This window comes from Trichosurus vulpecula, chromosome 7 (genome assembly GCF_011100635.1).
Source record: "Trichosurus vulpecula isolate mTriVul1 chromosome 7, mTriVul1.pri, whole genome shotgun sequence".
In the NCBI taxonomy this organism is placed as follows: domain Eukaryota; kingdom Metazoa; phylum Chordata; class Mammalia; order Diprotodontia; family Phalangeridae; genus Trichosurus; species Trichosurus vulpecula.
In genome coordinates, this window is record NC_050579.1 from 222,436,772 (window position 1) to 222,461,212 (window position 24,441).

A 24,441-nucleotide genomic window follows, 5' to 3' on the forward strand; every position below is an offset into this window, starting at 1 on the left:
TATTTACATCATGTTTCTCATTATAGAGCTTAGGTGAAATATCCCACTTAGAGAAAGTATGGGAATTAGTAAACACCCTTAACTTTTCTGGAACTAATATCATGAGGAAGGGAATATTTAATAAACATGATATTATTAAAATGTACTTTATCCAGACCTGCATTCTTGGTGATAATTTTTACTACTCTCTTCACAGACTGCATTAAAAGAACTTGGTCATAGCAAAATTCAGCTGGAGACTACAGCCTTTGATGTACAATTCTTCATTTCTGAATATGCCCAAGATCTCTCTCCTAACCAAAGCAAGCAGCTGTTGAGGCTTTTAAATACAACTCAGAAATGTTTTCATGATGTACAGGAATCAATAACTGCTGAAATGGAAATTTTAGAGGCTCATTTGCATATAGAACAAGATCTCAGTGATCAGAAGGTTTGCTTTTCTATGTGGAGTTTGTCTTTTCTGTTTTAAGGTCCTTAGTATGACATTATAATGTGGATATCAGTGAATTATGTAATATTAGGAAAGAAGTGCTAGAAGGCCACTGGTCTATTGGTTATAAATGAGTGTTCATTGTAAATAATCTGAAATATGATGCTTGCCTTCATGATGCTATAAATACATTTGGGATTGATTTATATGCCAATAACTTTCCATGCATGCCAGAAACTTCCTTCTCTAGTTGAGATGGTTCATTTTGGAAAGAGTGGGAATTTTTTATGTATACTGAGAGATATGAAGTATGATTGTCTGTCATATCACTGGGCAACATTTCTTTAAGGAAATTGGAGAATACTTTTTCATGGCTTTTAAAAAATGGAACACATTTTTTCCTATATATAGTAGGAAAGGAATAGAACCCCATATTTATCAATTATATACTTAAATGTTATATAAGGCGGCCACCAGTTTGTGCTAGAGTGCCACAATAGAAATTATGTAATAGAGAAAGGAAAAAGGAATGAATAAGAACTTTGAACTAGGGAATTGCAGAGAGTGAGGAAGTCAAAATGTTGCATTTGGTGTCCCTTCTCTTCTTGCTTAAAACACACAAACATTTTCTCTACCAAATATGCTAACAGCCAAGTCACAACTAACTTCTGTTTTGATGTCCTTTTGCAGAATTAATAGTGTGTATCGCAGGTTTCAAGAGCTTAAGAAAATTGGATGTTTTCCTCCTGTTGGTCAGAAGTTCCATCTCTCATACATATGCATGGCCAGTATTCTTTGGGCAATTCCATCCAAACATGATTCCTTTACTTACAGCATATGTGAGATGTATCCATAACTCCTATATTCACCTTGCTCCAACTGTATTCCACTGCTATCATGTTTACAGCATACTTTTAAAAGCTTCTCTGTAGGAACCTTATAAGACTGTGTTTTATGAAGGAGGTTGTTGGTCTGTACTTTTGTCACTACACATTTAACGAGTTTTGGTTCTGCTCTGCTGTAGATTGTGGCAGAACGGCAGCAGGAGTATAAGGAAACGCTCCAGGGAATATGTGATCTCCTCACCCAGACGGAAAACCGGTTGATTGGTCACCAAGAAGCTGCTGTGATTGGAGATAGCAAGGATGAATTAAAGCTATACCAAACCAAACAAGAGGTAGAGTCGGGCTTTACTTCCTGAGCTGTAGTAGCCTCATTGACATGGTTGGTCTCTGTCCCATTAATTGCAAAGCAGTAAGGTGGGACTTGTGCATGTGTTAGTGGTGCTGAACAGCTGTTTTAGTTTTAGGTCTTGAAGAGGGGGGAAGTGAAAACTGGATGAGCCATGGGACAGTCTGAGTGGTTAGAGGCCTGTTTTCAGGCATTGATTTTCATTGGATCTGTGAACATTTAGCCTGGGGTTGGGTATATGATGTGAATTTCTTGCGAGGTCAGCGCAAGGAAGAGGCATGATATGGAAATAACCTATTCCATGAAGTAAAATTTTGGTCCATTTGGAATCCGGATTGCTAACAGAGAGAGACTTGAGGATTTTTCTTTGACTGATGCGTATACGTTTCTGATCTTATCACCCCTTTTCCTGTTCTATCAGTTCTTCTCAGGCCTTTCATATATTTTATCCCCATTTCATTCTCTTTCACTTATATCAAGTCGAAATGGCCTTTGTCGGGGGTGGTGTGGGAATAAAAAAAATGCTACTATAGAACAATGTACTGACTATTGGAGATAACTATATACATACTTAACATCTTTAGCTAAGAGTTTGAAAAGCAACCCAACTGAGAACTAAAACTCAATCCACTAAGCTTTTATCTTGAAATCTAATTTTTAACATTCCTGCATCAGTCTCTTTAATACATTGCTCCTTTCTCTTATACCATTTGTCCGTGACGAACTCATCTGCCAGCTGAGATTTTGCTTTTCTTTGGTTCATTTGCAAAAAAAAAAAAAAAAAGAAAGGCCAAAAGCAGTGAATCATTGGGTTTGATTGTAAGCATCACAGCAAATGAACTTAGAGGTCTTCTATTCTGACCTTTCTCCCTTTGGCAACATTCCTGGCTGATGAGCACCCAACCTTTGGTTGATATTCTAGTGACATGGAATTTGGCATCTCACAAGGTGCCTAGTCTATTGCTAGATGTTTCTGATTAGAAAGCTCTACTTTGTAGGTCTATCTTGTGACTTCTCTTTATTGATTCTAGTTTTGATCATTGGAGCCTAAGAAATACAAGTACTTTGCCTAATTTTTTTAAAAAAAATTTGAGGTTATTTTGTTTTTTTGTTTGTTGGTTGATTGGTTTTAGAATGCCTAGTCCCACTTAAAGCCAGAACTAGAAAACATGTGGGTTTTTTTGGGGGGTGGGATGCAAGTGATATGACTAGTGGGTAGAGAGGACATTGTGACCACAGGTATAATAATGCTTGGAGATGGGGTGGTTTGACTCTTGTGCCTGTGGGAGCTAGTGGGAAGGTAGACCCAGGAAAATGGACACCATGGCATTGGGATCCTGGGGGTGACAGTAAAGGCTGATGGAAGTCCTGTGAGCCAAAGTTTGGGAATGATGGTTGTTGAGAGGGGAAAATACTCCTCCTTCCCTGGACCCCTGACATTACATTGGTACCCTGGGGGCAGTGCTGCATTCACCCCGTATTACTTATAGCTCTGGTCACTTTCTTATTAACTTGCTAAGACCTGGGCTTATCCAGAAGCCCTTCTGTTTACTAAGGTCTCCCACTTCCTGCTGCAAAGCTACTTGGTTCTCTTAAGCAGACCACAAATCTGTTCTTTAATGCCCTACTGAGGTGGCACCTACTCTATGAAAGTTTCTTCATCCCTGTTATGCAGGGATTCCCTTCCTGCCCCACCTCTAATCTCAGCATTTTGTTTCGTAATTCTCTGATGTACTTATCATGTAATGCATATTATGATTATACACATTTGTGTCATATCTCCCTGCCTAGTCTGTGAGCTCCGGAAAGACAGGAATTGTATCTTATTTAAATATTCTATCTTCCCAGCTTCTCGTACAGGGCTATATATGCTTGATACATATTTGTTGAACAGCAGCTTATTGAACAGGCAGTGATTTAATCATTTTACCTTTTTCTACCCTTCTTCTTTTATCCTCCTAACAAGGAGCTACAGAAGGAGATGCGGAAAAGTGCGCAGGCATTGTCAGAGAAAGTGAAAAAGACTGAGAAGTTCCTGATGGAGAATGGAGAAAATCTATCACAAGAAGACAAAGCACTAATCGAACAGAAACTCAGGGAAGCTAAGATGAAGTGTGAGCAACTGAACCAGAAGGCTGAACAGTCAAAAAAGGAACTAGATAAGGCAGTAACCACAGCAATTAAGCAGGAAACCGAAAAGGTATTTATGCAAATACTAATATTGTTTACTATTAGTTAGAAAGGGCAATGCTAAAAGAAGTGTCTTCTTAGTGATTTTGTGGAAGGGCGTTATTCTGATCTCAGAGCAAAAGATGGGAATTCTAGATTTTAGGGAAGAACATAAACTTCATAAAAAGCCTGAAGATGTCAGAGCCTCCCTGCTAATTTTCTCTCACAAGTTTCGTTGAAATGAGTATAATGAGAATGGAGTTGTGAGATGTCACATTTTGACATTTTTTTATCTCTTAGAAAAACTAATGTTGGAAGTGGTTATTAAGATTTCATGAAACGTTACTTTTTAAAGGTTTTTATTTTTAGTTCCAAATGCTCTTCTTCCCTCCATCATCAATTGAGAAGGCAAGAAATACAATACCCAATATACATCTGAAATCATGCAAAACCCATTTCCAGCAGTTATCAGCTCTTTGGAGAGGTGGATAGGATTTTACATATGAGTCCTTTGGAGCTGTGGCGGATTATTATATAGATATGACACATTATTTGAACAGATATCAAAGTAACTGGCTTCTAAAAATAAATGCATAGTTACAATATATCCATCACTCAGTAGATGTTGGGATTAAAGTATTGCTTTCGCAACTTTAAGATAGTCTAAGTATTCAGTGTTGAATGACTTAAAGTGATGATTTGGAACATACAATTCCATCTCCTAATTTTTTTGCTCAGGTTGCAGCAGTGGCACAGCTGGAAGAGAGTAAAAACAAAATAGAAGATCTGTTGGATTGGTTATCAAATGTAGATAAGGAAGGAGAAAGGGCAGGGAAGAAATCTCACCAGGAGATTGAACAAAATGGAACTCATTTTCAAGAAGGTGACCTCAATTCCATGGTTGGAGAGGAGGATGAAGTTAATGGTAACTTGATGGAAATGGACGTTGATGGACCAGTAAGAACCACGGAGGAAAATCTGAACCAACAATACCAGAAAGTAAAGGTATATATATATGTGAATATTTGTGAATATTGATACAGTTAAATGTATATCTTAATTGAAATAGATGGGATCAGGCTTATCATAACATGTGTCATCTTTATAGAAAACCTAGACTAGAGGAAAGTCTCTTTTTCTATATGAGATTATATGTGTGTACATATATATATGCGCACATATATATATATATATATATATATACACATATATATTATAGATATATACACATACACACGTGTGTGTGCATGTGCATGCACACACAGCTAGGTGGTTCAGTGGATAGAGCACTGGGCTTGGAATCAGTAAAACCTGAGTTCAAATCCAGTGTTAGACATTTACTAGTTGTGTGACTTTGGGTAATCCTGTTTACTTCAGTTTCCTCATCTATGAAATGAGCTGGAGAAGGAATTGGCAAACCGCTCCAGTATATTTGCCAAGAAAACCCCAAAATGAGGTGATGAATAGTTGAAAATGACTGAACAATTATGTATATGTATACATATACATATATATATACACACACATACACATGTATATTATGCATATAATATGTAATGCAAATGTACGTACACAAATATACATATATATATACACACATGCATATATGAATTTATTTGCAATAGGGCAATTCTATTTGTATAAGGGACTCCCATGTGGGGAAACTCCTCTTCTAATATAGGTTGGCACCTCCTCTGCAATTTATACTTTCAGAGAGTTGCCTAGAGCTGTGGTCTCAAATAGGGACACTGCAGGCCACATATTGACTTAGAAAAACACAAATTATCTATTGTTATTTTATTTATTTAAAAAATATTTTCCAATTACATTTTAGTTCAGTTCCTGCCGTACTCCAGGAGTTTTGAGGGCTGAGGGTCATGGATTTGATACATCTGGCTTAGAGCACTGAGAAGTTCAGTTCCTCGAGGGTGATCATAGGTGGTATATATATCAAGACTGGGACTCAAAATGCAGTTTCTCCTGGCTTTGAGGCTACCTCTCTATCCATTATACCATAGTGCCTCTTTGTCATGTTGCTGTATGTAAATGCTTGAATGGATTTCATAAATGGTGGATTCTCTCTACAGTCAGTGCAGATTGCTACCCACCTTTGTAACCATATGCAATTCTCGTCTATGTCATGTAAGTTATTTCGCTATTCATTTCCCCAAACAAGAAATAAGCTGGAAAATATAGTGACCTTCAGAATTTGGAGCCATTATTATAAGGAAGAAGAACTGTATTATGATCCAGAAGAAGGGCACATTGGCTGGAGTTGGAAGACCAGGCTTCCAATGTCAGCTGTGCCATTAAATTATTCAGATGACCCTAGTCAAGTCATGGACTCTCTCTATATCTCAGTTTCCTTATGTACAAAATGACGGCACTAATATCTCACCCACATACATCAAAGCATTCTTGTGGAGATAAACATAAGGTAATACATATGAGATCAGATGGCAGAGTTTAAAAGCCAATAATCAGTATATTTTATCATCATTGCTCTGAAAAATGGTTAAGTACAATGTAAGAAAATGTAATTTAATTTAAGGCCACATGATCTTGGGCAAATCATTGCACTTGTTTTGGGCCTCAGTTTCCTTATCTGAAAACAAGGGGGTTGAACTAGATGAACCTTAAGATACCTTCTGGTTCCATATCTATGACCCTGAGATTACATGATGGCTAATTAAACCAGTCTGTGACTCTGTGTGGTTGCATCAGTGGAGAAACAGTGCTCCCTCTGGAGTCAGTGGACCTGAGTTCAAATCCTCACTCTGTTGCTTCCTATCTGTGTGACCTTGGGTGGCTCTCTCAACCATCATGAGTTTGCTTATCTAGAAAATGTGCAGGTCGGATTACATGGTCCTTTTCTGTTCTGGATCTAGGATTCCATGACGTTACCTCAGGATTCCTTAGGATCATAGGTTGAAAGCTAGAAGGCCATCTAGTTTAGTTTCCTCTCAGCAGAGATGAGCATGTTGAGGCCCAGAGGTCTGACTTGTCCATGGTCAGACATGTAAAACATTGAAGAGCCAGGATACAACCTCAAATTCTGCCTGTGTTTCCACTCTTTGCATTGTGTCAAGTCCTAACCACCCCCTTTTTGTTTAAAGAATGCTTTGTTAAGGACTTCTGTCATAGGATTCTACATTAAATCAAATGGTCATCTAATTTAATTAATATAATTAATTATTAATAATTTAATAATTAAATCTAATGGTGATATGTTTGAAGAGCTTTCTTTTGTTCCCCTATCTGATCTCCCACCCTTTTTACTCACATATCTCATAGAATGATAGCATTGGGGGAGGAAAGAGTATTTTATAGATTTCCTGGAATTTAAAATTGGAAGGGAAAGTTAGGTGAAGCGTTGCCCAAGGTCACCCAGGTGGCAAACAGCACAGCCTGTTTCTGAGTGTGAAAAAGACAAAATGCTAAGTCAGTAGAGGATTCCCCTGAAATCAATGAAGTAAGTAAAGGAATTTGAAGAGTCATTTGGTCTTACCCAAAAGAGCATTGGGATAGGGGCCAGGAGACTTGACTTTAAGTTCTTACTCTGGGTCAGCTTGAGCAAGTAACCTTTCTATGCCTCAGTTTCCTCCTCTGTAAAATGAAAGTGTTGGATGAGGTTATGTCTAATACTCCTTCCAGCATTGAGTCCAAGAGTGGAGATTAAGTTTTAAAAACAAGCTAGCTTTACTGTATGTTAAATGGACTGGAAATAACTAGTCTATTAAAATAACTTTTGATGTTATTTTAAAGTGAGCCATGACTATAGCATTTGCTTTCTTTTAATTCCAAAAATATTTTGAGGGAAAAGTGATGCTATTTTCATTAAACTTTATAGAGCACTATTCTCAGGTATATAAAAATTCATTAGCTTGACTAAAAGTGTTTAATATAAACTACCTATAAGCTGCATAAATTTGCATATGTTATTTCCCTTTTTTGGTTATAATTTATAGGCTTTGATTTTTAGCATTTTCCTCATTAATTGACCTAGATCCTTCTTAAGAAAATTTACTTTCAGAGGGGCTGAGGGAAGAAGAGAGAAAAGGGTGTGGGCAAGTAAGAAGCAAGAGATGTCCTATAGGTATTTCAAATTCAGCATCATCTAAATAAAACTCATTTTCTTCCCCTCCAAACCCATCCTTCTTCCCAATTTATTTACTCTGAAATGACCATCCTTATAGTTGCTCAGATTCACAATCTCAGCATTTTCTTTGACTTTTTACTGTTTTTCACTCCACCATGTCCAATCAGTGTTTTCTAACTTCACAGCATCTCTCTTATTTGAATCCTTCCTACTTAAACAGCCCCTACCCACGCTCAGGCCCTCATTGCTCCCATCTGGACTATTACAATAGCCTCCTAATTGGTCTTCCTTCCTCCAGTGTCTCCTTACTCCAATGTGTCCTCCATGAAGCTGCTAGAATTATTTTTCTTGAGCATAGCCTGACCACATCATTCCGCTAAATCAGTGGCTTCCTATTGCCTTTGAAATGAAATATGAACTCCTCTGTGTGGTTATGAAAGATCTTCAAAACCTGCTTCCAACTTAACCTTTCTAGAGTTCCTGCATCTGTGATTCAAGCATATTGGCCTTTTTTTTTTTGCTGCTCCTCACACATGACATTCCATCTTTAGTCTCCAGTCTTTGATCTGCTCTCCATATGTAGAATGTACATCTTCCTCCCCTTAATCTCCCAGAATCCATGGTTTCTTTACTCTGCTCATGTGCTGCCTTCTTCATGAAGCTTTCCCTGATCCCCACCATGGTCTCTGCCTTGACTTGATGCCACTGCTTCTGGTTCACAGGGAATTCTGTTCATATTTCTCATCCGAGCCTCTTACTTTATTTTGCTACCAAGCATTGAAATGTCCTACTAGAATTTTGTGATTTATAAAAACCAATGTAAGATGTATGTGTATGTATGTGTATGTATGTATGTGTATATACACGTATATGCATACGCATACACATACATACATACCCTTGAGCAGCTTTCACATGACACTAAATATCTACATATTCTTTGAGACACTTTCATTTCTCTGGGTCACTGGGCCCACCCAGGTAAACTGGGAACCTTACTGTTTGATACCATTCATATTGTTGTCCCTAGTTGCTCTTAAAATGTAAGGCTCAAAATGTCTAAGAAGTAAAAGTGTACTTATGTGGCTGTTAAATTACATAAAATCTGTATGAGTCCACAGAAATGATATCTCCCAATAAACAACCCTCTCTCTGTAACTTGTTAACCTTGCATTCTTATGAACTCCAGTTCATTACTTTTAAAATTATTTTTGTTACCTTATTATTTTTAAGATCTTATATAAATTCCTTTGTTTTCCTTTTAAAATCCTCTGCACTCTGGCTCCAATATGCCTCTTCTACCTTGTTATGTCCTCTATACTCTGAGGTCCAGCTACATTATCTTGATATTTCTTGTACATAACACTCCCATCTCCATGCCTAACTAAACCAAACCAAAACCAAAGCTCTTCTCAAGCACAATCTTCTACACGAAACCTTTCTTCTTCAATACAGTTGTATATTATGTCCACCTCCCAGCAGCATCTCTTCTATGTAGCTTCTCAGTATTTTGTCTCCTACTAAAGGTTCTCCTTGCTTCCCCCCTCCAGTTTCTCTGGCTCTTAGCTCATTCTGACTTGCCATTCTCCTTAAAGTTCTCTATGGTTCCTGTTTGACACATCTCATCATGATTCTGTAGTTGTCTCTGTTGCCCTCTGCCTCAGACCTCAGTAGGCATTGTCTCAGATAATGTACAACTCCTCTATTTGGTCTGGAGACTCATACTCACTATGTCTAGTGACAGTGCAATGCCAAAGAAAGTACCTGGCTTTGTATTACTCCTTTGCAGTAATTCTCCCAATCTCCGGGCTCATAGAAAAATGTCCATCCATTAAACACACTTCATTAACCTCCTAATTGTCCCTTAAAGCCCACAGACAACTTTGCAGGTTCATTCCTCCCAGTTCTCCATACCTTGCTATGGAGATAGGTCAGAGAAGCCAAGTGTAATCCCAGGCAGCTTCCTGCTATATCCATGATAGAGGAAATGAATGGACCCTTACCTAGACGGAGAGGGGTAAAATTTTATAGTCTCACTACACATTTGTTTTATAATAGTGTTAAAAATTGTTCTAGAAATGATACAGTCATCTGTTGGAGAAATTAAGAAACTCTCTTAATTCTCAATGCATTGTTATTTTTCAAAGTTTTATTAAATGCCTTTTGTATTTAATATTGTATTTCCTGTTATGTCCTGTTCCATTGAGCCCTCTTTGTGACAACAAAAATATAAAAGCAAAATTGACCATTTGACTGCATATGCAACATTTAACTTCCGTAGGCCTCAACCGCTTTTTCAAGAGGAAGGAATTGTGTTTTCCACTTTTCCCAGCAGTTTTTGTCAAATGATGAGTTTTCATTCCAAAAGCTTGGATCTTTGAGTTTATCAAACACAAAATTATTGTGGTCTATTATTCTCATTTTAAAGATATGGAAACTGAAGCTGAGAAGTTAAATGACTTGTCAAGGGTTGAAAAGCAAGTGTCTGAGGGAACATTTGAACTTGGGTCTTCCTTCCCTTTAGTGGAATATTTAACTACCTCTGAATATTTTTAGAACTTGAAAATTGATAATTTTGGGGAGGGGTACAAATCCTTGAAATTGATATGATAGAAAACTTTGAATAAATGCAGATCTTCACTTTAAGGATGCTGGTTTTGAAGCGAACTTAGATTTTCCTGTTTCCTTCTAGGCGCAGCATGAGAAGATTGCTTCTCAGCACCAGGCAGTTATTATAGCTACCCAGTCTGCACAAGCTTTACTTGAGAAACAAGGTCACTACCTGTCTTCAGAAGAGAAAGAGAAACTACAGAGGAACTTGAAGGAATTGAAGACTCAGTATGAGACAGCCTTGGCAGAGTCAGAGAAGAAAGTGAAATTGACCAACTCTCTACAAGAAGAATTAGAAAAGTTTGACACAGACTACAGTGAGTTTGACAGTTGGCTGCAGCAGTCAGAGCAAGAACTGGAGAACTTAGAGGCTGGTGCTGATGATTTCAGTGGAATAATGACCAAGCTAAAGAGGCAGAAGAGTTTTTCAGAAGATGTCATTTCACACAAAGGTGACTTAAGGTACATTACAATTTCTGGACACCGGGTCTTAGAGGCTGCCAAGTCTTGCAGCAACAAGGATAATTTTGACACTTCTGCAACATACAAGGAAGTACAGGGGAAATTGGACCTTGCCAATGAACGTTTCAAATCTCTCTATGCTAAGGTAAGTTTTTCTTTTAATTCTGGGAGAAAGGGATGGAGAATAGGTTATATTTTTATAGAGTAAATTTATTTATATTATTATATTTATTTATTATATGATGAAAGCCGACTTGGCTTTCATTACAGATGTTAAAGAAGCCCAAAATTGAAAGTGGAAGAAAAAAGCATTTTTTTTAGCCTAGACTTTCTTTCATCTTTCCCTTCTTCTGAATTTGTGTATGAAACTCATAATGAGAATGATTTTTAAAATAAAATTTTAATTGATATTTTCTTAAATGACCCCCATTTCTTAACAGATCTTCCCCATAGTCATCCATTATCACAGAAAATGAAAAAGAGAGGAAAAAAAAGTTCAGCAAAAGTAACCAACATTAAAAAAGTCTGACATCATATTCATTGTTCTAGACATGTAGTTCTTTACCTCTGAAAATAAAGGGTCTCTGTAGGGGGAAGGACATTCTCATATCTCTTCCTTGGCGCCCAATTTGCTTATTATAATTTCACAGCTTTCAGTTTCAAATCTTTTTTGGTTGTCTTTTCCACTTAGATCATTTTAGTCGTTTTCTTGGTTCTACTTGCGTTATTTATGTAAGTTCGCATCTTCCCCTGCTTCTCTATATTCATCATCATCATAAGTTCTTAAAACACATTAATATTTTATTACCTTCATGTGCCACAACATTTTTAGTCGCTCTTTAGTTGATAGACATCTACTTTTGTTTCTAATTCTTTGCTGTTACAAAAAAAATTGCTGTTATAAATATTTTGGTGCCTATTGTGCAAATATGCTTAGTAGTGGAATGTCTGAGTCATAGGATAAGGACATTTTAATCACTCTGCATGATTCCAAGTTGCTTTCCACAATTGGGTCAATAATTATATTTTTATACCTATATTTCCACAGTCGCTCCTATTCGGACTTTTCTCATATTTGACCATTTTCTGGGTGTACAGTGAAACCTCAGAGTTGTTTTAATTTGTAAAGGCTATAACTTTTTTAAAAAAACAGTATGATTCCAAGGTGTGACAAGCAGCACCAAGTTTTGCTCTAATATAGGTCTGTACCTGGGTTAATACTTGGCCACTAGGGGGAGACTATGTATCAGTTGTAAGCAGAAAGAACATCCCATCTCTTTGATACCTCTTTTAGTCTGAAAGTGATTATGAATTGTCTCTACAAACAGTTTCTCTTGTAAACATGTTCACTCAGTGTAAATATTTTAACACCTAATGAACTGGGAACTCTTTAGTCTTTATTATCTTTTTTGACAGGGAGAGAGATCTCATTTTTCAAACACCTCAGGAAACATTAAGAGATGCTTTTAGAATCCTTAGCAAGGCCAGACTGACTAAGCAAGCCAAATAAAACCTGAGGCCTCCCTTCCCCTTTTGCTTAACTTCTAGGGTCTTTGCTTTTCTCATGAGCATTCCCCTGTAGAAAAATAACGATAGTAACCCTCTAGAAGTGTAGGCTTTTTGGCATTTTAATAATAAACAACCTGAGTGGGTGGAGGGAGGCCGAGAAAAAAACAAGGTAGTTACTGTATTCCTGTCCTGAAGAGCAAAAGCATGCCTCCTACAAAGGTTCTTTTCTAAGTTAAAACCCATAGAATCAAAATTTTAGAGGCAGGAGTTCAACTCTTTCATATTATAGATAAGGAAAAATAGTTGAAAGCTGTTTTTAGGGCTTGTAAAAATAGGCCAGTGATTTAGCCAATGCTAAATTTTTAATGAGAGATAATTCATAGAGTCCTTAATAAAATGATATGTATTCTTTAATCAATCTGTTTCATTGCAAGTAATTTTTAAAAACAGTCCAATAAATGCTGTTCATTTTCAATAAGCATTATAATGATATATGGAGGAATGTACAGATACCAAGCAATTCCTGTTTCACCTTTTCTAATTCTATATGTAACTGCTGTCTATTTTTAACTGGACTTTTTATATCATTAGTGGAGATATTGTGGTGAGGAACTTCCTGTACTAAACAGATTATCACTTCTGCCACCCAATATGTAACTTTTTTTCCCCCAGAGAATAGAGTAGTCACTCATCTCTGGGCTCAAGCTCCCACCCAGAAATATGAGAATGTCCTTTACCCAAACTATGCTGGAACCAGAAGTTCACAAGGATGTAGACTTAGAAGGGCCATTAGACATCTAGTGTCAAATCTTCAATTTCATACGTATGTACTCTCTATTCTTTTAAGGGAATTTTACTAATAGAGGAATGAAATAAGGGAATACTAAAGTTCTCCAATTGAAAATCTGTTTTTCTTAACTGCCACATGAAATATTCTCTCTTTGTTCTAGTACAAAGGTTTCTTTTGGGCTCCTTTTTGTGACAGATTGTTGTTCTCTTCTCTTTGATGGCCCTTAGCTACTGCCCATAACTGGAATAGTCTCTCATATCTTCTCAGGGCTCTCTGTAGCATTTTCTGGTAGCATCTTCTCAAAATATCCATTAGTAAGAATTTTCTCATGGCCAAGTGGAGATCTACTCTCCCAAGCTGCCCTAGGGTAACCCTAAAAGATTCCTCTTGTGATTTGGCTGAAATTATTATACCTGTTCACAGCAGAGCTCATTGCTCTGCCAGCAAAGCAAAGATCCCAAATTCACCCTTAGTGCAACAGCTCAACCAGGAGGATTATATTAGTGTCATTTCTGAGGAAACAACATATTCTCTAACCTTGAAGCCCTTTCCCCTCAGATTCAGAAACATGGAAGTTTCTAGTGTAGATTTCACACTCAAGTAGAATAAATAAAAATCTGAAGATCCTTTTAAATTCTAATACAAGGTTGGGTATTTGCTACCCAAGAGACTATAATCACTTTGTTATGCTCCTAGAAAGCAACCCAATTGTTACTCAGTTTCCATTATTAACCACTAGGTTAAAGCTATTCGAATCACTCAAGGTATTAACTACCTGCTCTGGTTTGTCAAATCCTCATTTAAAGCCAGTCTTCAGTAGTTCTTAAAGACATTTATGTCTTCAGGCTAAGCTCATATATGTGAAAATGTTGCTAAGCTTTGATTTCTCTGATTATAGCGATTTTATCATATCTACTGAACTGTCATTCATGTATTACTTAACCTCCTTTATTATTTTGGTGACTGAGAGTAATTAAAAACATCAAAAAAATGGTAACAGATAGTAGTTACTTTTTCTGTAGTCTAGGTTTCTACCCTGAAACTCACCGATGTTTAAAATTTACATAGGTATGTTTTTGAATGGGTTAAAACCATAACTGTCTCTTGTCATGCTTCGACTTGCTTGAAGAAGTATTGAGATGAACTGACTCTAAAGTAAGTTAAGCCATGTGGAATGCAATCTTACCCATCTGGGGTGTTTCAATCACTTTGGCTAATTCTTGAATGAAGTTTTTAAAAACTACATTATCCAAGGTGTTGCCTTCTGAAAGCTGCTTTGGTACAGATGTCAGCAATCATATATAAGGTATTCTTAAACATTCCCTTTTCATCATTCAGTGCAGTGTCCTTGGAAATAATCTGAAAGACCTGGTAGATAAATATCAGCGCTATGAAGACGCCTCTTCTGGACTTCTCTCTGGGCTCCAGTCCTGTGAGACAGCAGCAAACAAACACTTGTTGGAACCCATAGCTACAGATCCAAAAAATCTCCAGCGCCAACTGGAAGAAACTAAGGTAAAAGAAGCAAGCAAGGAAGGAAGGGAAGGAAATAATAAGAAAAAATATCCATTCCTATATATGAATCCATAAACCTGGAGGATATTTTGTTTCTAAGTCCTGCATTTATAAATATGTACAGCCTGGTGTCATGGAGGAGGAGAATATAATAGCGACAGGAAGACAGAACGTCCGAAGCAAAAGGTCAAGGAAGATGGAGACTAATAAGGGTCATCAATTGGGAGATTGTAGTTGGAGAGAGCATTCTCCAAATGATAGGGATAGAAGCTACGAGGTTGAGGAGTAAATGAATAAATGGTGAGGAAATGAAGTCAATGAGTGCAGTACTCAAGGGCATTTAAAGAAAAATGAGGGAGACCTGAATATGTTTGCTTACTGATAAGAAGAAGCTAGTAGAGAGGAAATATTTTGTGATGCAAGATTATGGTAGTAATAAGCCACAAGATTTTTGATTGAGCCAATGTACCTATGCATTATGAGATTTCCTTGGATTTTGAAACTTTGTTGAGGAAATTTTCATCATTGGGTATCTACAAATTTAGTTCAGAAAACCAACAGGATCTCCACTGGGATCTCCAGGCTAATTTTCTGAGAATGTAGAAACAGCTAGAAAAGGCACATGAAGAAAAAATGCGTTTTTGGATCACTAATAGCTTGTCCAGTGGAGAGGATTGTGACTGCTTTTTAATTAAAAAAATCAAACCAGTAGTTTAAAATATCTCTAAGCTTACCTAACAACACAGAAAATACACAAAGTAGGTTAAAAATGTAAAATCAAGCAGGTGCTACACAAGTCTTTTGCAAAGAACTTGTAAATAAGAAACTAGAGCAGCGTGACTCAAGTAGAAAATATAAGCATGTGTGAAGAAATACAAATTTGTGTTGAAAAAACAAGGTGCAAATTGCTGAAGATCTGACTTCATTAATATTTTTGGGTTTTCCCACAAAGAATAGTTAGAGGAAAAACTTTTTATAATGGCTATTATATCTGGGGTTCAGAAATGGCCAGGTAAAGGAAGTGTAGCCTTGGGTATTTATAAGTAGGGAGGGAGACTGGTCATCTAAACATAGGCTAAGGGAGAAAACTTATAATTGTCATGTGGGGACACCGATTCTGAAAGTAGATTTGGGACTTTTGTCGTTGTGTAGTTTCAGTTGCGTCCAACCCTTTGTGACCCTATTTGGGGTTTTCTTGGCAAAAATACTCGAATGGTTTGCCATTTCCTTCTCCAGCTCATTTTAAGATGAGGAAACTGAAGCAAACAGTGCTAAGTGACTTGCCCAGGGTCACACAGCTAGTAAGGGTCTGAGGCCAGAATTGAACTCAGGTCCTCCTTACTCCAGGCCTGTCACTTTATCTACTGCACTTGAGGGGAAAGTTCACAAACCAAGATGAAAACCAAGTTATCAATTTAGGTAAAGGAGAATGGGATTGGGTCATCCGTAGTAATCCAAATGGCAGGTGATAGGTGCAGGCCTTACACAGTCAGAATTAGGACCTGTATGTGTCAACATTCCCTCGGGAGAACTGGGGGTCAAGTGTAAGACTTGCAGCCACTATGTAGATCACCAAGGTCAAAGCAGCATCAGCAGCAAAACTGACCCCATAGCAATGTTAAGTAGAGCTCTGTATCTGTATACCCCTTGTCTAGGACCAGGATTAATCCTGCTGTTCAGAGTGAGGGCTCTCCTGTATCTACTTGCTGTTTTTGTATACCAGAACGAGGGAAGGCAGAGAGCCAGGAAGACCATTATAGACACATTCAAGTTCATATTTGAAAAAGAGATTCCTAATATTCTGGCTCTCTGAGTCTTTTACTAATGGTTGCCTTCTATTAACTTCTAGTCTAAAAATAGATTTGTGATAATGAAAAGTTCCACTGTTCCCACTTCACTGAGGTTTCCCTTATATACTGTGAAGCTATTGTTTGGCCCTACTGAGTGCTATCTAAGTGAAAAAATCATCCAATTCCGCAGGTCCTTCAAGGGCAAGTATCCAGCCACCAGGTTGCTGTAGAGAAACTGAAAAAAACAGCAGAAGTGCTTTTAGACACCAGGGGAGCTTTATTGCCAGACAAGAATGATATACAGAAAACACTTGGTAAGCTTATTAACTTCCTCATCTCTTGATTCACTAGCTAAATGCAGCCAATTTAATAACTGTTGTAGGATTTTTTCCACTATTACGTTCCTTACGTTCTGTGAAACCGTGTCTCTTTCCTCCTTCAGAATGCTGCTCATGTTTACTGTCAGATCTTGCCAGCAATACCCCAATTTAGTCCAGCCACCCTGGCTTACTCAGCAATCCCAGGAACTTGTCTTTAGTTGTGATTGCACATATGTATTTAAATAGATGCTTTCCTCTCTGATAAGATTAGTGAGCTCTATAAGGATGGAATTCATTCCTTTTGTTGTCTACCCTCAGCCTAGTGTAGTGATGTGTATTTATCCAAGGGTTGTTCCGTAAATATTGCAGAGTGAATAAACATACGGGTTTTTTAACTTTAGCTTTCTTGTTTCCATAGCACTGTGTGTGTGTGTGTGTGTGTGTGTGTGTGTGTGTATGTATTCCTAAGTATAAATTAAAACACTTCAATAGCAGATGGTTAAACACATTTCAAAACAAGCATAACCTGGATAATTCTAATAGCACATTTTAGACAGAAGGTAAGATGGGACTTTTGCTTTGTGGAAGAATATTTAACTCTCTTGCAGTTTTATACACTGTAAGAAATTGTCCATGGGGCTACAATATTTTTTTTCTTCTTTTAAAAATATTTTCTTTTAGACTCAAATGCCAGAATGTAAATACAGAATAGAGAAAACAAAAAACATGACATAACCTTAAATAGTAGAACTTAAATACAAAGTAAGAAAGAAAAAAAGCATGTCATGTGCATAGCAGAACATAAGAGAAGATTCAAAAGATGTAACAATAAAATTTTCGTTTCAAGAAAGCCTGTATGAGGCGCTACAGTATTTGAGAGAGACCCATGGAAGCCCTATACCTCAGGGTTATTTTTTTTTGTTGTTGTTTTAGTTTTCTTGCATATGTTTACTAGCTGATAAATGATTACTGGAGAAGTTTTAACCCATAAAATGTAACATAAATTAGAAATTATAAGGCCCTAAAGCATACTTCAGTGATGTGATATATATATATATATATATATATATATATACCTTTTAATGGCAATATTTGAATATTGACTTGCTGGCTGTGTCGCTAGGTTGCATTTTTCTTTGCTTAAAATAATACTTTGAGATCTTTGACTAGTTTAATACTTTAACCATCCTAAAACATTTCAGGCTTTCAAAAACAATGACGACCATAATAATAACCACCTAAAACCACTGAGGGTCTTGCAGATTCTTTGTTTTGAGGATTGTCATAATGGAGAATGGTGAGGGGCAGGGGGGAGTGTTTTAAACTGTATTTTATTTTCTAAAAATAAAAAAATTCCCACCCTATTTCTTGACATAAAGTGTTGCTGTTAAAGAATAAGTATATAAGATGATAGGTCTAGAGCTAGAAAAGACCCTTGAGGTCATGTAACCTACCTGGAGCCTTCAAAAAATGTTCATTATGCTAAAATGATTGAATAGCTTTCTTAGGTTAGATAGGCTTACATTTACATAATGTTTATAAGGGAGTTCCTGTTTTACAAAGATGTTCTAGAGGCAAAAATCATTTGCTGAAGTACTATAGAATATCCAGTTATTAAAAGTGCAAGGACATAAAGCTAACTTTACATCCTGAAATAATTATGAGTACTCTTGGTCAGTGAGTGATAAAATACTTGATTAAAAACAGATAACTTGGCTTTTCAAAACTAGGGAGAGATGGTGAATACATTAAAAGTTAATGTCTTTGAACTTTTTAGTAGTCTAAGATCTATGATGTAATAATGTTATATGTGTTAGTATTGAAATTCAAAGCTCCCTGCCTCAGTGAAATCCGCGTGCATATTTACATCTCTAAACTATGCTTTAAGTCCTTATAGCTGAGAATATATTTTAATTTATAGCATATGGGTTAAAATTTCTCTAGTAACCACTGCTTGCCTCCCTTATCTGCTGGTAAACATATGCAGAAAAACCTGAGTGTGATACTTCATTGAAATCATAATATGATCTTGGGAAAATCTACATAGTAATATTTGATATTTTCTTGGTATTTTCAGCGAATTTTTTCTGCTTTTCTATTTTTCCTCAAATCCTCTTACGAACGTATACATACTGTGAGTACTTAGCAGGTGAAAAATGTCCAAGTCTTTGGTTGAACACTTATCAAGGGCAGAGCTTGATAAATCTTGACAACTTTGTTTACTGTTTCTTATAAGCAGCTGTCTCTGGCTGGAACCTTTTTCCAAACAGTTTTCAATAACTATAGTTAATTTGAAGTGACAGATTTGAGAGTCAACCTTAACTTCAGATGTTTGCTGCTCTGATCTCTAAACAGTACTACATTAATTCTGTCATGGGGGGAGGTATGGGTGCATCTATGGCTACAAATTAAATTGCAAATGCAGACAGAGTGTCCTAAAATTCTTAGTGAAGTTTTAAGTTTTTATAGTTTAAAAATTTTAAAGTTTTATAGCTTAAAACCACACTAAGGCTGTTGCGATATCGTGTGTGTGTGTGTGTGTGTGTGTATGTATATAGAGAGAGTAACTCTTATAGATTTGTCTTACATTTTCCATTTTACAGTTTGACATAATTAAATTTTAGTTTCTGTGGTGCTATGTAGGATTTGTCATGTGACATGTTGCTTTTTCCATCAAATTTTCAAATGTTTGAAATGCTATTCGGCATTTTCCTTAAAAAGTGAAAAAGCAGGGAAAGAATTTTGATAAATCTTCTCCTGCTTTTTTCGTATCAGATGATATCATTGGGAGATATGATAATTTGTCTAAGTCTGTTAATGAGCGGAATGAAAAACTCCAGATTACCTTAACCCGATCCCTCAGTGTGCAGGATGGTTTAGATGAAATGTTGGATTGGATGGGAAGTGTTGAAAATTCTCTGAAGGAGCAAGGTCAAGTGCCCTTAAACTCTGCTGCTATTCAAGACGTCATCAGTAAAAATATGGTAAGTGTTATTAAATACAACATAAAAGTAATCTTTCTTCTTATGGATGGAAAAAAGAGGCCATATGCTTATATGAGAATGAGATTTAAGAAGAATTTAAGACAAACAGAAAAATAGGAGTTGTTATAACTAAATGTTGAAAAAATATTGCTTTTAAACACACATGTGCACTGTCATCAAAAAGGCAAAATCATTTCTCTTGACAGCCATATGCACATTTTCATGAATTTTACATAACTTTCAATGCTTACAAGGTGTTCTACCTTGTTTATCTCTGCTCCAACCAGCTGCACGTAGGTCAATCAGATCAACCTTTTTGTCGTCTATCCTTTTAAGACTTCTGACCATGGATAATCCCTAGGCTCCATTGGATCCTGGGGTTCGTTGAATGGCGGTTCCTTCCCTTGTCTTTCATGCAACATGCCAGCTGTTCTCTTCTTTCCCTTAAAAAGAGATATGGGGATGGAGTTCCTTAGGGGAAAGTTTAGACTTGTAATTCAATCCCAGCTGTTACTGTTCTGTAGTCTCAGGTTATTTAAGCTTGAAATGTTAAGAATGTCAATTTCTTAAGCTCTCTGTGATTTTATTTGTAAATATGCAATATATGGTTTGTTTTAGATGTTGGAGCAAGATATTGCAGGTCGCCAGAGCAGTATGAAAGCCATGAATGAAAAAGTGAAGAAATTTATGGATACAACAGACCCGTCGACTGCATCTTCTCTGCAAGCCAAAATGAAGGATCTATCAGTGCGATTTTCAGAAGCCAGTAAAAAACACAGAGAAAAACTTGATAACCTGGACAAACTGAAAACCAAAGTAGAATCATTTGAAAGACTTTCAGAAAAACTTCAGTCATTTTTTGAAACAAAAGCTCAGGCTCTTATTGAAATGGATGGTCCAGGAAAAGATGTTAATGAATTATCTCAGAATATTGAAGTAGGTCTTCTGACACCTAAGAACCCATGCTCATTTAGTGAATTGGGATCATTTACAAGTGTACAAATTCATAATTTGTGAATAGCACAATATAGAGTCACATTTTAAGTGCTCTTAAGTCACTTTGTAGCCAAAAAGTCTTTTAAAGCTTTTTTTAAAATTACCTTCATTTGAAGTCTCTTATCAAAATGTAGTAAATGTGGCTACTCAGCACACTGTTAATGACATCCTTTATATCTAATGTACCAAAAGTAATATTGGCATAGAATATGAAAAAAATTACAAAATAAGCAAAATGTAAATGATGTATTTTGATATTTGTTCATTTGAAAATACTCCATTTCAGGCATCTTACTTATTTGCATACCTATTTTGTATATATGGATCTTCATTGGGGTGGGAGGCAGGATTCCTGCCTTTTGAGTATTGGTTTTTGGAACTTATTTGCCAAGAGCATCTGGGAATAGGTTATAATAACAATAATAAAATTAATTCAGTATCTCATTGTGTTACAGGAGTCTAGTAATGAAGTCTTAGAATGCAAAAAAGATCTTGAAACTTTGCAAAACCTCCTGAAGGAACTGTCTATTCATGGTTTCCCTGGGGATAAAGCTTTACTTTTGGAAAAAACAAATACTTTGTCAAAGAAGTTCAAGGAATTGGAGGATACCATTAAGGAAAAGTAAGTGTGGTTTTCTCACTTGAACTTTATTACGTCTCATAGAGATTGAATGATTTCTGAACCAACTGTATATGCATAAGTATTGGAATGAGTTTTACACATTTCTGAATAGCCTTAATACTACTTAACTTGATGTTTTAATTAAAATTTTTTTATTCTATTAAAACTGATTACACTGTAAACATTTTTGTGAGTCATTACTTCTTACACATAAATAGTATAAATTAGTTGAAATTATTCTAATATTAGAAGAATAATTTCTTCTAAATTAGAAGAAATTATTCAAAAGGAATTTTGCAGTAATCCATGGTATCTTTTAAGAAGTTATTATTAGTCTCTAAAGCTTTTTGCATATACATTATTTTTGTTTGCCAGTGTGGATATGACATTGATATCAGAAATCCATCTAGTGACAGTCAAGAGCAGTGAATTCATCTAAGAAGCTATTTTAAATTGTGTTCACTTCTTAAAGATACCTGCTATTTTAAAGATGCCTTTTTCAACAATTGTGTTTATGGGACAAATAAGGTATATGAATACTTCAGAGGATGAATTTTAAATTGAGATGAAGGAATGATTAAACTTCATCAAAATTAATTAGACTTTCATATGAAAGCCCACAGAATATCTTTTCTTTCGTTTTTAGAAGAATTTTGCCCCTTCAAAGAGTGTGTTGAAATTGAGGCTAAAGTCTAAACAGATAAATGTTACTTTTTAAACACATATGAAAAAGAAAAATTTAGCTGATCTTACCTATATCTTGAGGAAGCTTTCTGCTTTGAAACTTGAGAGTACTTTCTGTCCTACCCGCAGTGATATCTTTTCTACCATGTCACATCATATACTTCTCTCCCATCAGATCACACACAAAATGAACTCGATTTTGTTGTATAATCCCATCAAGCTATTTCTCCTTTCAAACTGGGCCAATTTATAAGCTCTGCAGTTGTTACTAATTAGTACAACTTCAGGAATTCCTTATGTTCCAATATTCCATATACTTGTACAAAAGCACATGTCACCCATATGCTGAATGTCACCATACTGCCCTTTGCTCATGATCTGGGTAGATGTATTTTATCCATATATCTAATCATACTAAAAATGTCACAGATTCTTAGTCTTCTTCTGTTAAAAAAAAGAACCAAGGTGTACGTAGCCATTAAGCAATATTTTACTTTTTAGAGATTATAGCAGCATTTTCTATAATGTTCGTTTTTGTCCTGTGTCTTTAGCATGAAAGTCAGTGAGTTTTATTTTGCTTTTTTTACCTCACTTATTAAAGTTCTTTTCTTGTTTTTAATACCTCCTGGCACATTATGTCACATAAAGTGTATAGAGTGGGGCTTGTCTCCATTGCCTCTGAAAGAAATGTTAAACAATTTACATACAGTCATTCTCCCTTGAAACCCTTTTATATTTGTTTTCTTAACTGCTCAAGTTTTATTGGTATACTTAGTATATTACGACTAAACTTTAATTGTCATATGGAACAAGTCACCTTGTAAAATGATGAAGCAAAATCTTAAATAAGGTTGCCTGATGTCGAGTAGCTAGTTCTGTTTCTATTGTATTAAGGATGCCTACTGGTTCTGTATTTGATGAATTATGCATTACTTAATACATGACCAACCCTATCTTTTCCCCTGCCCAGGTAATAATATGTTTTGTATTATTTGAACTAAAATCTGGCAACCTTATAAGTAATACCTTTCATACCATGTACACTAGCTAACATTCATAATGATTATATAAAAGAATAGCATTTTAAAAATTCTTGATTTTCAACTTTTCTAGTGCTTGTTAAAGTCATTTTCCATACTTGATTGGCTCTATGATCTTATTATTTTGGGTTCTCTTTCCTCACAGATGCAGATTACTGTCAATCCATGTCTTATCATTATGTGTTATACTTGTCCATGTGTTTCCAGAAATCCTCCACATAGGATGTACTCAATATATTAGAAATATAATGTATAATACTGCAGTGCCCAAGTTGCCCATCTATTATTCTTTGCACTAGATGGATACACAACTAGCCTACCTCCTTTTCCATTTTTTTTCTTGAGTGATAATCTTTTCTGTTCCTTGAGCATGCCACACATGGTAATATGGTTCAGCCTATGATTCATTAACTCAATTGTCCTTTGCATTATTCACCATTTTGATTCTTTGGAGATTGTAGTCTTCCATGATATGTAGCCATATGCCATCATTGGGGGAATATGGATATTTATTAAGAAGGTTTGTTTTAAACCTTGAGATTGTTGAAAATCCTGCAGATTCCCAAGTCCTTTTTAGCCTGTTCTCTTCATGTAATTCAAATTTGTACCCAGCTCATTGTCCGTATCTAGAATCTGTTCAAGAGAAATGTGTGGATGCAGTAACTCAAAAGGTTGCCCATTCAACTGAATGTCATAATCTGAGCAATATCAGCATTGTTTATCCACATGGTTTTCCCCATGTGGATTGTTTATTGGTCTTCTTTGAGTGACTATGGATCTTACTGAGAAAACTTGATAATTAAATATTTGGGGGCTTGATGCACAAAGTCCTTCACAGAAGACAGGAGTATTTGGAGGACCTCATTGTCTATAGGGAGTCCCTCTTCCATTTGAACTCTGTGCAAGATATTCTGGATGACAGTGCTGGATACCCTTAGTAATTAAGCATTTTTTATGCTTCACTTGATACTGATAGAGGATGCTAGAATAAAGTAATTCCCATTATTGCCTCTATCCAGGAGCCTTTTATGCTTTTAACTGACACATGGCAAACATGATTGAAAGTTTCCTTGTTGAAAGAAACCCTTTACAGCTGTGTTTTGCTCTACCACATAAAACGCTTGGTAGAGGCCAAGTGTGTTGCATTAAAAATGAAGACAGTTCACTATAGAAACACTGGTAGATCTGTTCTATTTTCCATCACTTTGTTGTTTTCACCCAGGGGGAGGG

At 36.2% G+C, this 24,441-nt stretch overlaps 1 protein-coding gene across 4 annotated transcripts in view; it reads left to right on the forward strand.

Moving 5' to 3' along the window:
* Window positions 1–24,441, forward strand: part of DST (dystonin) — a 611,236-nt gene that overhangs the window by 447,888 nt on the left and 138,907 nt on the right. For 3 of the 4 annotated variants that reach the window (XM_036768012.1, XM_036768013.1, XM_036768009.1), the window contains 9 exons: window positions 1,455–1,607; window positions 3,588–3,821; window positions 4,529–4,795; window positions 10,582–11,106; window positions 14,599–14,775; window positions 16,756–16,879; window positions 19,661–19,869; window positions 20,488–20,805; window positions 21,321–21,487. In XM_036768012.1, coding sequence (XP_036623907.1) covers window positions 1,455–1,607; window positions 3,588–3,821; window positions 4,529–4,795; window positions 10,582–11,106; window positions 14,599–14,775; window positions 16,756–16,879; window positions 19,661–19,869; window positions 20,488–20,805; window positions 21,321–21,487 — 2,174 coding nt within the window. Of the gene's footprint in view, window positions 1–196; window positions 431–1,454; window positions 1,608–3,587; window positions 3,822–4,528; window positions 4,796–10,581; window positions 11,107–14,598; window positions 14,776–16,755; window positions 16,880–19,660; window positions 19,870–20,487; window positions 20,806–21,320; window positions 21,488–24,441 lie in introns of all 4 variants that reach the window. The other variant, XM_036768011.1, reaches the window with a different exon arrangement.